The sequence below is a fragment of the Schistocerca cancellata genome, chromosome 8 (assembly GCF_023864275.1).
Source record: "Schistocerca cancellata isolate TAMUIC-IGC-003103 chromosome 8, iqSchCanc2.1, whole genome shotgun sequence".
In the NCBI taxonomy this organism is placed as follows: Eukaryota; Metazoa; Arthropoda; class Insecta; order Orthoptera; family Acrididae; genus Schistocerca; species Schistocerca cancellata.
The window spans coordinates 448,621,480-448,634,153 of record NC_064633.1 but is presented as its reverse complement, the minus strand read 5'-3'; the positions used below and the strand labels follow the sequence as shown (position 1 = coordinate 448,634,153).

The 12,674-nt window shown below is 40.6% G+C and overlaps 1 protein-coding gene across 5 annotated transcripts in view; it reads left to right on the top strand.

Annotated features, from left to right (window-relative positions):
* LOC126094827 (protein daughter of sevenless) overlaps positions 1 to 12,674 on the top strand; it is a 282,985-nt gene that overhangs the window by 250,025 nt on the left and 20,286 nt on the right. For all 5 annotated transcript variants that reach the window (XM_049909420.1, XM_049909418.1, XM_049909419.1 and 2 more), the window contains 3 exons: positions 1,324 to 1,591; positions 5,772 to 5,935; positions 6,363 to 6,739. In XM_049909420.1, the coding sequence (XP_049765377.1) occupies positions 1,324 to 1,591; positions 5,772 to 5,935; positions 6,363 to 6,739 (809 nt within the window). The remainder of the gene's footprint in view (positions 1 to 1,323; positions 1,592 to 5,771; positions 5,936 to 6,362; positions 6,740 to 12,674) is intronic.

The window sequence follows — 12,674 nt, the reverse complement described above, 5'->3', positions numbered from 1 at the left end:
GCTAATCCATACATCAAATGGGCATCTGCCAAATCCGCATTTGTAAACATTGCACTGACTGCAAAACCAAGTTCGTGATGAACACTAACCTGTTGATGCTACATACTGATGTGCTTGATGCTAGTACTGTAGAGCAATGAGTCGCATGTCAACACAAGCACCGAAGTCAACATTATCTTCCTTGAATTGGGCCAACTGGCGGTGAATCGAGGAAGTACAGTACATACTGACGAAACTAAAATGAGCTCTAACATGGAAATTAAGCGTTTCCGGACACATGTCCACATAACATCTTTTCTTTATTTGTGTGTGAGGAATGTTCCCTGAAAGTTTGGCTGTACCTTTCTGTAACACCCTGTATACATTTATGTTGATGTCTTTCATCTAATTTCTTCACACAAATCCCTTTTTGTTGTGCTAGCTGGATGTTTCTCTGTTCTTGACACATCAGAATTCCTAACTGTTTTCGTGCCCTTTTATGATGTTGCCATTTCCATTACATGCTGAGCTCATTTACCATTATTGACACCTATGTTTCTTCTATGTTACTTTTTCTCTGTTTATTTAGTGTTGTACATGAAGATTCAATTTTATTACTCCTTTTAGCAAGTTAACTAAATCCACCATTACCAGAGTAAGTGAAATGTTGGATTTTAGAAGTATTGATTTTGTTCTGATGAATGGATGTTGAACTATTTAGTGTACAGAATTTCAGATTGTGCTACAGTATCTCAGGTCTCTGACAGTAGTTTTTGAGATTTTAATTCATCCACCACTGATTCTTTTGTGTGAAATATTTGATCTTTCTTGAGGTTTGGGGCATTATTTTCCAATTGCAGTCACTAATAGTGCTAATGTTGTTAAGACTGACTCAACAGACAACAGCAAAACAACTGCTGTTGCTGGTGCCAAAAATCCTGCCAGCACTATTGATACTCCTGTAGTTCTTCCTGATAATTCATTGTTTAATTTACATTCTGTTACATATTTCTTCTTGGCACTCATCTTCACCAGTTGTGATTATGCGTAATGGCGCATTATGTGGGTGTAGTCTCCCCTGTTTGTGTCGTTGGAGTTTTTTTATCTGCTGCTCTAAGACTGAAATTTTAAGACGTGAGGGGGAATTACAGAAAAACTGATGTTAGTGATGGTGTAATTGTATTAAAATTTTTACTGTAGTCTTCTCTAAATACTTTCCTCGCCACTACTGATGAAATAAGTGATTCAACTTGGCAATAAGTACTCATTTATATGAATGTTTAAATTTCTCCAGTGCATTTTTTTACACAATGTGTTTATGTGTAATTCATTGATGTTTAACAGGTGAAGGGAAAGGAACCAGAACCATCATCTGTTAAACCTACTATAGTCCTTCAGAAAGCACCTGTACCTGCAGCACGCAAGCGGCAAGTGTATGAAGAGGCACCACCCCCAGAAGTAGTAACTGGAGAATTTTATGACTTACCACGAAAGCTACATCCACCAAACTTAGATTTGCAACAGAGCAGTGGCACTGGCTTGGGAACACCACCCCACAGTCCTAACACGGATGGAGAGAGTGTGTTCACAGATGATGATACTGTTGGACCAGGTATACAACCTATGAGCTCTTTTAACAGTTGCACAGTTAAATTTACCACAGTTTTTTAATATTAATTGCTGTAGATTATTGTAATTGTATACATTAATGTTAAAACTACTGCAGAATATCATCTTAAGACTTTAAACAGTGGGCAGTTTCCACTTTTTTGTTGGCTAGGATACCATTATACTCAGTAAACCATTCCCATTTTTTCTTGATTGCCTCCTACCGTAGCTCACACGTTGCAGTTAGATTCTGATGATACATGTTGTCCGGCACCCACCTGTCTCAAGATATTGATGCTGACGTGTGACAAGCATGATTTCTGTATGCTTTCTGTTACTGTACTTGCTTGATCCAGCTGCGGAATAATACTAATTTCCTGTGAATTGGATTGCATGAAATTAAAAAAGCTACCTTGCATCTCATGAATATACTTTGATGATCAGCTGTTCGTAATTCCTACAGTTCAAAATCCTTGACTCCAGGTTTAGTGTGGACTTGGTGTGGTGTTCCTCTAATTTTTGTGCAATTTGAATTTCAAATAGTGTGTACTTACTTACCTGTTGTATTTGTTTTATTAACGCCAACCATTTTTTTAAAAGTTAAGTTAGTGTGAATATGACACTACTTTACTAGGCTTGGTTCTATTTTAGGTGGCATGCTGTTGCCTTACTCCAGCCTTAGAACTGAGTGACCTTGCTAGTTATAGGGGCACCTACAGTGTAACATGCATTGTAAACCACTGCACAGTTCTGCATTTTTCAGATGGAAAAAAACATTTCCAAAGATGGAATAAATGAAAAGTGACACACACAAATCCTAGGAATTACTTGGAGGGTCAAACCCTAGATCTTTCAACCAATAGTAGGACACTTTACGACTGTACCACCATTACTGTTCTTGAGATTCCATGTTTATGCAGGGTTGTTTCTCTTTGAAGCACCTACAGGTTTTGAGGGAAGCACTCACCACTATTGTAAATTTATCTTACGAGGTACTAAAAATGATTCATTCCTTTGAAAAGCTCTGTATTTTCCTAAATAAGAGGGGTATACAATAAGTAATGAACACTTTTTTTCCTGAAAGCAGGTTGATTTTATTCAGGATTCCAGTACCCCATATTATTCTCCACTCTTTTGACTACAAAACAACTTTATCTCTGTCTAGTGCAACCACCTCACACCACCAATTTGCGAGGGCTTGTACGCCTGCATAGTGCCACTGTACTGGTCGATGTCAGGGCCAATGTGTTGTGCATCAATAACCTCCGCATAGTCCACATACTGCTTCCTGTGAAGTGCTTCCTTTATTAGGCTAGACAGATGGAAACTCTTTATGGTCTTCTGTTAGGCCACAAGGAACCCAGTGGGCTCACACCTTTGAGTACGACGACTGGTGTGTCTGCGCTACCAACGGAGATGTGTAGTGGAGAAACGAGGTGTTCGATTGTGAAGTGTTGATCACCTTATATGAGAGTGTTTGCATGTTACAACATTGCAGGAGTCACAGCTGTGTGTGGCTGGCTGGCATGGAGGAGATCAGACAGGTTTGCACAACCTTGTTGTGATGATGTCCGATGCCTCACCAAACGAGTCGCTGTGCTTTCATTCACTGTCATGTCTCCATAGACATTCAGCAAGTGCCTATGAATATCTGCAGTGCTCTGGTTTTCCACTGAGAGAAACTCAATGGCAGCTCTATGCTTGGAATGCACCTACATTACAGGCTCCATTTTGAAGGATACCAATAGCACCACCATGTAGCAGAACTTCATGAAACTATAGGGGATAGAATAGTAATGTTCCACAATGTTAGACAACAAATTCAGTGTTTCTTCATCTGAAATCATTTGAGAAAAAAGTGTTTCATTAGTTATTGAACACCCATCGTACTACATGTACATACATGATTTATGCCTGAACAGTACTGCAAACTCACCAAGTTTGCATTTTACCCACCAGTTAGAATTAAGAGTACAGTGCCTTGACGAAATTGTGCCAAAGCAAGAAAATAGTTTTCGTGTGTGAAGCATGCATTGTGCATTCAGAACAAAAAATGGAAAACAACAACCACTTTAAAAAACATAGTGGATTGGTATGACAATTGATGGTCGCTGGTTGTCTCTGTAAGATGAAAAGTGCTGGTCAACCAAGTGTACCAGATGCATCCATGGAGAAAGTAAGGAAAAGTTTCATATGCAGCCAAAAAAATCAATGGTCCATGCAAGCTAAGCACTTGGAATACCACAGCAGACTGTGTGAAATATTTTCTGATGATGGTTACATTTCAGGCTACACCATATGCAGCTCACACAATAATTAAAACCGGAAGATTATGGCTGGTGCCTTCAGTTTTGAATCACAATGCAGCAAGGACTTACGGATGAGCATTTCACCTCCAAGCTGATATTCGATGATGAAGCAACATTCTATGTATTGCGAAAGATTAATCACCACTACATGAGAATGTGGGGCACTGAACGTCATCATGGAATTGTGATGCATAAATGAGATTTGTGGAAGGTTAATGTTTCCTGTGCAGTGTCAAAGACAAAGCTGTATGGGCTGTTTATCTTCTGTGAGAAGATGGTGATGGATACCTCTTACTTGCTATCTTGCAGTTGTGGTTGTTTCCACAACTGACAGCTGATTCAGAGACTAGCATCTTCTAACAAGATGAGGAACTTCCTCGTTGGAGCATCTATGCTTGTAACCACCTAAAGATGGACTCCCCTATCTGTGGATTCATCATAGTGGTGAAGATGATGTGGATCTGTTCGCTTGGCCTCCCAGGTCACCTTACCTAACTCCTTGTGATTTTTTCCCCCTTAGTAGATACATTGAGGAATGTGTTTACTATCTCCATTGCCAAGAAGTCTGGAACAGTTCCGAGAACCCATCAGTGCTGCTGCAATGGCCATCGACAGGATGTTGATCCATAAGGTATGGAATGAACCTGAATACTGCTTGGACGTGTGTCATGTTACCAGATGGGCACTTGTAAAACATTTGTACAGTACAAAACTCAAACTTTGGGAGGTTAACATTCTATTCATGCATCAATCATATTTGTATGTGCAATACTTTGGAAAATATAGAGCATCAAAACTCAACAAGTCATTTACAATAGCACTGCATAGTTGGTGCTGGACTGCACAGTTAATTCAGTTTTCAGTGCCACATCCACTAACAGTGTCATTGGATGTGGTATGGAGGGACATGGGGTAAGCACACCACTCTCCCAGCCATTGTCACTTTTTGTTTCCTGGAGCTGCTGCTACTAGCTCAGTTCGCTCCTCAGTTGCCTCATGAGACTAAGTGTACCCTTTTCCATTGCTAACATCTGTTAGAAATTTGAGTGTTAGGAAATGTTTTGGAGGGTAACTGTGTGGAGTGTAGCCTGGAAATGTGGTCAATAAATCAGTTTGGATGAGAAGAGAATTTAAGATTTTAAAACGTGGCATTACAGAAAATGATTAGATGGGTCCACCAGATAACTAATGAAGAGTTAGCGAATCATATCATATCGAGGAGAGAAGAAAACAAAAAATCCTGCACAACTTGACTAAATTACATCAGTGAATAGTAATCTGGTACTGGAGTGGTGTGTGTGTGTGGGGGGGGGGGGGGGGGGGGGGGGGGCTAGAGGTAGGTGGGATGGTGTTAAAGAGGAAACCAAGGCTTGAATACCAAAATTTGAATGGATGTAAGGTGCAGTTGCAGTGCAGAGATGAAGTGACCTGTAGCGAGATAGACTACCCTATTATTATAACTTACTTTCCTGCATCCTTGTGTAACACGTATGCTTTCTCATTTTTCTCTAGTTTTTCCACTGTTCATGATTCACCCTCATCAATGTTTTATATTATACAATACAGTCATGTATATTTTAATCTAGTATGTAAATAAATTTAGATTTCTACTCACGAAGTTGAAGAGGGTGGTTGACAGGCACTTGGAAAAGGTTAAAGGAAAGGTTGCTCAGCTTTTGAAAAAGTCATTCTTCAGAGCTCTCTCTCTCTCTCTCTCTCTCTCTCTCTCTCTCTCTCTCTCTCTCTCTCTTATTGATGTGTTTGGCACATTCATTCAATAAAGATTTTATTTTAATTTCTACCCATTTAATTTTTGAATTCACTGTAATATAATGCGTGTTTCACTGATGAGTGTTTTCTGTTCATCATTTAAAGGTCACGGAACTACACGCAGCCTCCCATCTGTGAACTGGGAAACTTTTCCCAGTAGTGCAGAAGCCGATACAATGAGTCTGCCCAGAACAACTCGCCCATCAGACAGTTCAACAGAGGGTGATGTTGGTTCATGGAGCGTTGTTCGCCGCTTTGGTCGTCTAACTGTAAGGGTCTCTTTTTGTTTAATAATAATAATCTAGACAAACATTTTAGTTCCTGAAGTGAAGTAACACAATAAATTAGTAGGACAAGAAAGTAAGTAGAACAAAAACAGTGACAAAGACATTATGAGGCATATGGCTTACAGTAAAATACTTGCCAAAGTAAGTAACTGCATAAATGTCAGCAGGTTGTGGTTACCATTGCATGTCCAAGATGTCAATAACAATAGCTGATGTGGGGAAAAAATCATATAGTAATTCACTTTTCCAAGGATTCCAAAAATAAATTGAAAAAGCTTTATATTATTGAAAGTACAAAGATTTGTTTGGTAACAATATAATCTGTGTGTCACTAGCCAATGTGGCAATACATAATAGGTTTTTTGCACTGAAAAATGCAATGTCTAAAAATTGTGCTCTTCTTTTCCAGGTAGTTGATAGTGATATACCACCTCCTGCACCACCTCGACCACCTAAGCCATCTCACCTTACATCAGTAGACAACAGTGCTGGGCCAAGTTACATGAATTTGGACAATATTTCCAGTCAGAGCACAGGATCAACAGTAGTTAACAGTGACAAGGGTTCCCAGGAGCCTCCGTCACCTGTGTCACCACCTCATACTGATGTCATTGTTGTAACAGACGACATGTATGACTTTCCAAGGTCGCATCAGTATCCAGTTACAGCAGGATTAGTGTCTGGAGGTGAAGCTGATGGAACTGGTTCTCTCTCTCGGATGCCTTCTCTGTCAAGGCACTGTTACAGCAATGCTGCTCCTGTACAAGTAAATGGAGATGTTTTTAGGTATGAGAATGTTTTTTTTTTTTAAAGTGCTGATAGATAATTTCTTTGCATTTTATAGTTTGTTTGAACTTGCAGAAGAAGAATAAAAAAATGTAGTGTGTTCCAGAAGAGCCCCCTAAATTGCAAGGAAAATATTGGTGGTTGTTTTTTCTTTGACCTGTCAAGAAGACACATCTTCCTCCTCCTCATCCCCACTTACGTGTGACTAGTATCTGTAAACATCTCTCATAGTTGCTGCAGTATTCAGTGTGTTCAAACTTTGTCAGTTTGACTGTACATACAAGATGCTGGCTGGTGTAACCTGCAGTAAGAATAGAAAATAATGTTTATACTTAAAACTGAGCTGGAAGATACAGTGGTGTTGGAAGTGAAGTGTATTTAAGAAAGAACATTCATGTTATTGGTTTACATGTACTATAAAAAATTTAAGATTTATTTTGAGAGCATTGTGTATACAATTTGCTTACTGTTCAAGCTACATCACATCTGAGTTAGAACTAAAGCTTTTGAAGATATTATTCATTTTGTCCACCAGGAGATGACAGATAGCTGAGAATGAAATGTGTTGATCTGGCTTATTATTTGTGCAGTGATATCACCTGGTTTCCTGTGGGCAATATTACAGGGCCAGAAGAGAACAGACCACCTACATCACCACCACATAGTTTGAAATAGGTTTTTAATTTGAATTCCTTGTGAATGCTCAGTTTCTAGTGCCTGATTAGGTTATAGATACTAATAAAGAGGTAGAGGGGCTGGCCGGTACTTACCTCAGTTCAGTACAGCCGATAGATACACAAAACAGAACAGAAAATTTACATTCCTAGCTTTCGGAACTTTGTTCCTTCATCAGGGAGGAGAGAGGGGAAAAAAGGGAAGAAGGGAAAGTGGATTCAGTTACTCACAACCCAGTTTATGAAGCAACAGGGAAAGGTAACCAGGGAGGGTAGTAAGGATGGAGGCATGGTCGTCAGAGGGAAGCCAAAGATATTCTATTGTAAGTACTGTGCCAGCTTCAAACCAAAGAGGATGCACACAGAAGTAAACAGGTATATAGTATAAAGATAAACACAACTATGTAGAAAGAAAAGATGTTTGAATGGCTAAAGAGGAGAGGGAAAAATGAGAAGACTGAAAAGAAATGGGGGTGAGGTTGGTTAACGTAGGCTCAGTCCAGGGGGATGGCAGGATGAAAGGATGTGTTGGAGTGCAAGATCCCATCTCAGCAGTTACGAGGGACTGGTGTTGGGTGGGAGAAGCCAAATGGCACGTACGTTGTAGCACGTTCCTAGGTCCCTAGAATTATGCTGGATGGCATGCTCTGCTACTGTGTATTGGATATCTCCTAGGCGGACAGTTCATCTGTGCTTGTTCATGCGCTCAGCTACTTTAGTTGTCGTCATACCAATGTAAAAGGCTGTGCAGTGCAGGCATGCCAGCTGATAAATGACAATGTGTTGTGTTTCACATGTGGCCCTGCCTTGAATTGTGTATGTTTTACCAGTAGTGGGGCTGGAGTAGGTGGTTGTGGGGGGGGGGGGGGGGGATGCATGGGGCAGGTTTTGCAGCGTCGTTGGTTACAGGGGTAGGAACTGTTGGGTGGAGAAGGTGGTCTGGGAATATTGTAGGGTTTGACAAGGATGTTACGGAGGCTGGGGGGGGGGGGAGGGGGGGGAGGGGGCGATGAAAGGCAACTCTGCGTGGTGTGGGGAGAATATTGTCAAGGAATGATCTCATTTCAAAGCTTGACTTGAGAAAGTCATATCCCTGGCGGAGTAATTTGTTGATGTATTCGAGACCAGGATAATATTGGGTGACAAGGAGGATGCTTCTGTGTGGTCTGGGTGTAGGAACATTGTTGTTGGACGGAGAGGAATGTATTGCTCGGGAGATCTGTTTGTGGACCAGGTCTGCAGGATAGTTGTGGGAGAGGAAAGCCCTGGTCAGGTTATTGGTGAAATTGTTGAGAGATTTGTCACTGGAGTAGATATGTTTGCCACGAATACCTAGGCTGTAGGGAAGGGAGCGTTTGATGTGGAATGGATGGCAGCTATCAAAGTGAAGGTACTGTTGTTTGTTTGTGGGTTTGATGTGGACAGAGGTGTGGATGTGAGCTTCAACAAGATGAAGGTCAACATCCAGGAAGGTGGCTTGGGTTTTGGAGAAGGACCAGGTGAAATTTAGATTCGAAAAGGAGTTGAGGTTATTGAGGAAATTAAGGAGTTTTCTGTTTTGTGCATCTATTGGCTGTACTGAACTGAGGTAAGTACTGGCCAGCCCCTCTATCTCTTTATTAGTATTTGTTTCACCTCTTCATATGAGATTTTCCACTAATCATTTTGATTAGATTATAGCTAAGATTATAACCAGTCTTGTTGAATTCAATGGTGGACGTAACAAATATCTGACACTTGTTATATTACAGTCTTAGTAAGTAGTTACTTCAAGGAGATTCTATGTCCTTTCGTAAGATTATTCTACTATTACTGACATTCCCAAGTTTCTCAACTTCATGTGACATACGTGTGCATCACCATTTGGACAGGGTGTGATTATTTGCCCTTCATAATTTTCACTACATTCACAAAGCAACATTTTAAATACCAGGAACACCCAAAATGAGGCTGTCTTTTATTGAACAAAATGTTTCTTTAATTTTCTGCTGTGTACGGAACTCTCGTCTGTATGGTATCTGCTTAACATGTACTATAGTTTTCTTAAGGTTATTCCACAAAATGTCGTCCCTCATAACTGAGTCATGTGGAGGGTCTGGGTTTGATTCCCAATAGTGCCAGGGATTTTTCCTTGTCGGGAGGACTGGTACGGGGTGCCCTCGGCCTTTTGGGGCCAACTGAGGACTGTTGTTGTTGTTATGGTCTTCAGTCCTGAGACTGGTTTGATGCAGCTCTCCATGCTACTCTATCCTGTGCAAGCTTCTTCATCTCCCAGTACCTACTGCAGCCTACATCCTTCTGAATCTGCTTAGTATATTCATCTCTTGGTCTCCCCCTACGATTTTTACCCTCCACGCTGCCCTCCAATACTAAATTGGTGATCCCTTGATGCCTCAAAACATGTCCTACCAACCGATCCCTTCTTCTGGTCAAGTTGTGCCACAAACTTCTCTTCTCCCCAATCCTATTCAATACTTCCTCATTAGTTATGTGATCTACCCATCTAATCTTCAGCATTCTTCTGTAGCACCACATTTCGAAAGCTTCTATTCTCTTCTTGTCCAAACTATTTACCGTCCATGTTTCACTTCCATACATGGCTACACTCCATACAAATACTTTCAGAAATGACTTCCTGACACTTAAATCTATACTCGATGTTAACAAATTTCTCTTCTTCAGAAACGCTTTCTTTGCCATTGCCAGTCTACATTTTATATCCTCTCTACTTCGACCATCATCAGTTATTTTGCTCCCCAAATAGCAAAACTCCTTTACTACTTTCAGTGTCTCATTTCCTAATCTAATACCCTCAACATCACCCGACTTAATTCGACTACATTCCATTATCCTCGTTTTGCTTTTGTTGATGTTCATCTTATATCCTCCCTTCAAGACACCATCCATTCCATTCAACTGCTCTTCCAAGTCCTTTGCTGTCTCTGACAGAATTACAATGTCATCGGCGAACCTCAACGTTTTTATTTCTTCTCCATGGATTTTAATACCTACTCCGAATTTTTCTTTTGTTTCCTTTACTGCTTGCTCAATATACAGATTGAATAACATCGGGGAGAGGCTACAACCCTGTCTTACTCCCTTCTTAACCACTGCTTCCCTTTCATGTCCCTCGACTCTTATAACTGCCATCTGGTTTCTGTACAAATTGTAAATAGCCTTTCGCTCCCTGTATTTTACCCCTCCCACCTTTAGAATTTGAAAGAGAGTATTCCAGTCAACATTGTCAAAAGTTTTCTCTAAGTCTACAAATGCTAGAAACGTAGGTTTGCCTTTCCTTAATCTTTCTTCTAAGATAAGTCGTAAGGTCAGTATTGCCTCACGTGTTCCAACATTTCTACGGAATCCAAACTGATCTTCCCCGAGGTCGGCTTCTACCAGTTTTTCCATTCGTCTGTAAAGAATTCATGTTAGTATTTTGCAGCTGTGGCTTATTAAACTGATTGTTCGGTAATTTTCACATCTGTCAACACCTGCTTTCTTTGGGATTGGAATTATTATATTCTTCTTGAAGTCTGAGGGTATTTCGCCTGTCTCATATATCTTGCTCACCAGATAGTAGAGTTTTGTCAGGACTGGCTCTCCCAAGGCCGTCAGTAGTTCCAATGGAATGTTGTCTACTCCGGGGGCCTTGTTTCGACTCAGGTCTTTCAGTGCTCTGTCAAACTCTTCACGCAGTATCGTATCTCCCATTTCGTCTTCATCTACGTCCTCTTCCATTTCCATAATATTGTCCTCAAGTTCATCGCCCTTGTATAGACCCTCTATATACTCCTTCCACCTTTCTGCTTTCCCTTCTTTGCTTAGAACTGGGTTTCCATCTGAGCTCTTGATGTTCATACAAGTAGTTCTCTTCTCTCCAAAGGTCTCTTTAATTTTCCCGTAGGCAGTATCTATCTTACCCCTTGTGAGATACGCCTCTACATCCTTACATTTGTCCTCTAGCCATCCCTGCTTAGCCACTTTGCACTTCCTGTCGATCTCATTTTTGAGACGTTTGTATTCCTTTTTGCCTGCTTCACTTACTGCATTTTTATATTTTCTCCTTTCATCAATTAAATTCAATATTTCTTCTGTTACCCAAGGATTTCTACTAGCCCTCGTCTTTTTACGTACTTGATCCTCTGCTGCCTTCACTACTTCATCCCTCAAAGCTACCCATTCTTCTTCTACTGTATTTCTTTCCCCCATTCCTGTCAATTGTTCCCTTATGCTCTCCCTGAAACTCTGTACAACCTCTGGTTCTTTCAGTTTATCCAGGTCCCATCTCCTTAAATTCCCACCTTTTTGCAGTTTCTTGTTTTAATCTACAGGTCATAACCAATAGATTGTGGTCAGAGTCCACATCTGCCCCTGGAAATGTCTTACAATTTAAAACCTGGTTCCTAAATCTCTGTCTTACCATTATATAATCTATCTGATACCTTCTAGTATCTCCAGGGTTCTTCCACGTATACAACCTTCTATCATGATTCTTAAACCAAGTGTTAGCTATGATTAAGTTGTGCTCTGTGCAAAATTCTACCAGGCGGCTCCCTCTTTCATTTCTTAGCCCCAATCCATATTCACCTACTACGTTTCCTTCTCTCCCTTTTCCTACACTCGAATTCCAGTCACCCATGACTATTAAATTTTCGTCTCCCTTCACTATCTGAATAATTTCTTTTATTTCATCATACATTTCTTCAATTTCTTCGTCATCTGCAGAGCTAGTTGGCATATAAACTTGTACTACTGTAGTAGGTGTGGGCTTCGTATCTATCTTGGCCACAATAATGCGTTCACTATGCTGTTTGTAGTAGCTTACCCGCACTCCTATTTTCCTATTCATTATTAAACCTACTCCTGCATTACCCCTATTTGACTTTGTGTTTATAACCCTGTAGTCACCTGACCAGAAGTCTTGTTCCTCCTGCCACCGAACTTCACTAATTCCCACTATATCTAACTTTAACCTATCCATTTCCCTTTTTAAATTTTCTAACCTACCTGCCCGCTTAAGGGATCTGACATTCCACGCTCCACTGAGGACTACTCAACCAATTAGTAGTGGTTCCTGGGTCAAGAAACCTGACACAGACAGGGAGAGTGGTGTGCTTACTGTGTCTCATTCTGTGCCACATTTACTGATGCCATTGATAGATGATGTGGTGCTCAGTCAGGCCCAGTTAGTTTGTCTAGGGCCAGAATGCAGAATTTTTTTCGTACTTCACAATGTGTAAGGCATGCCTGTCGACTCTCCT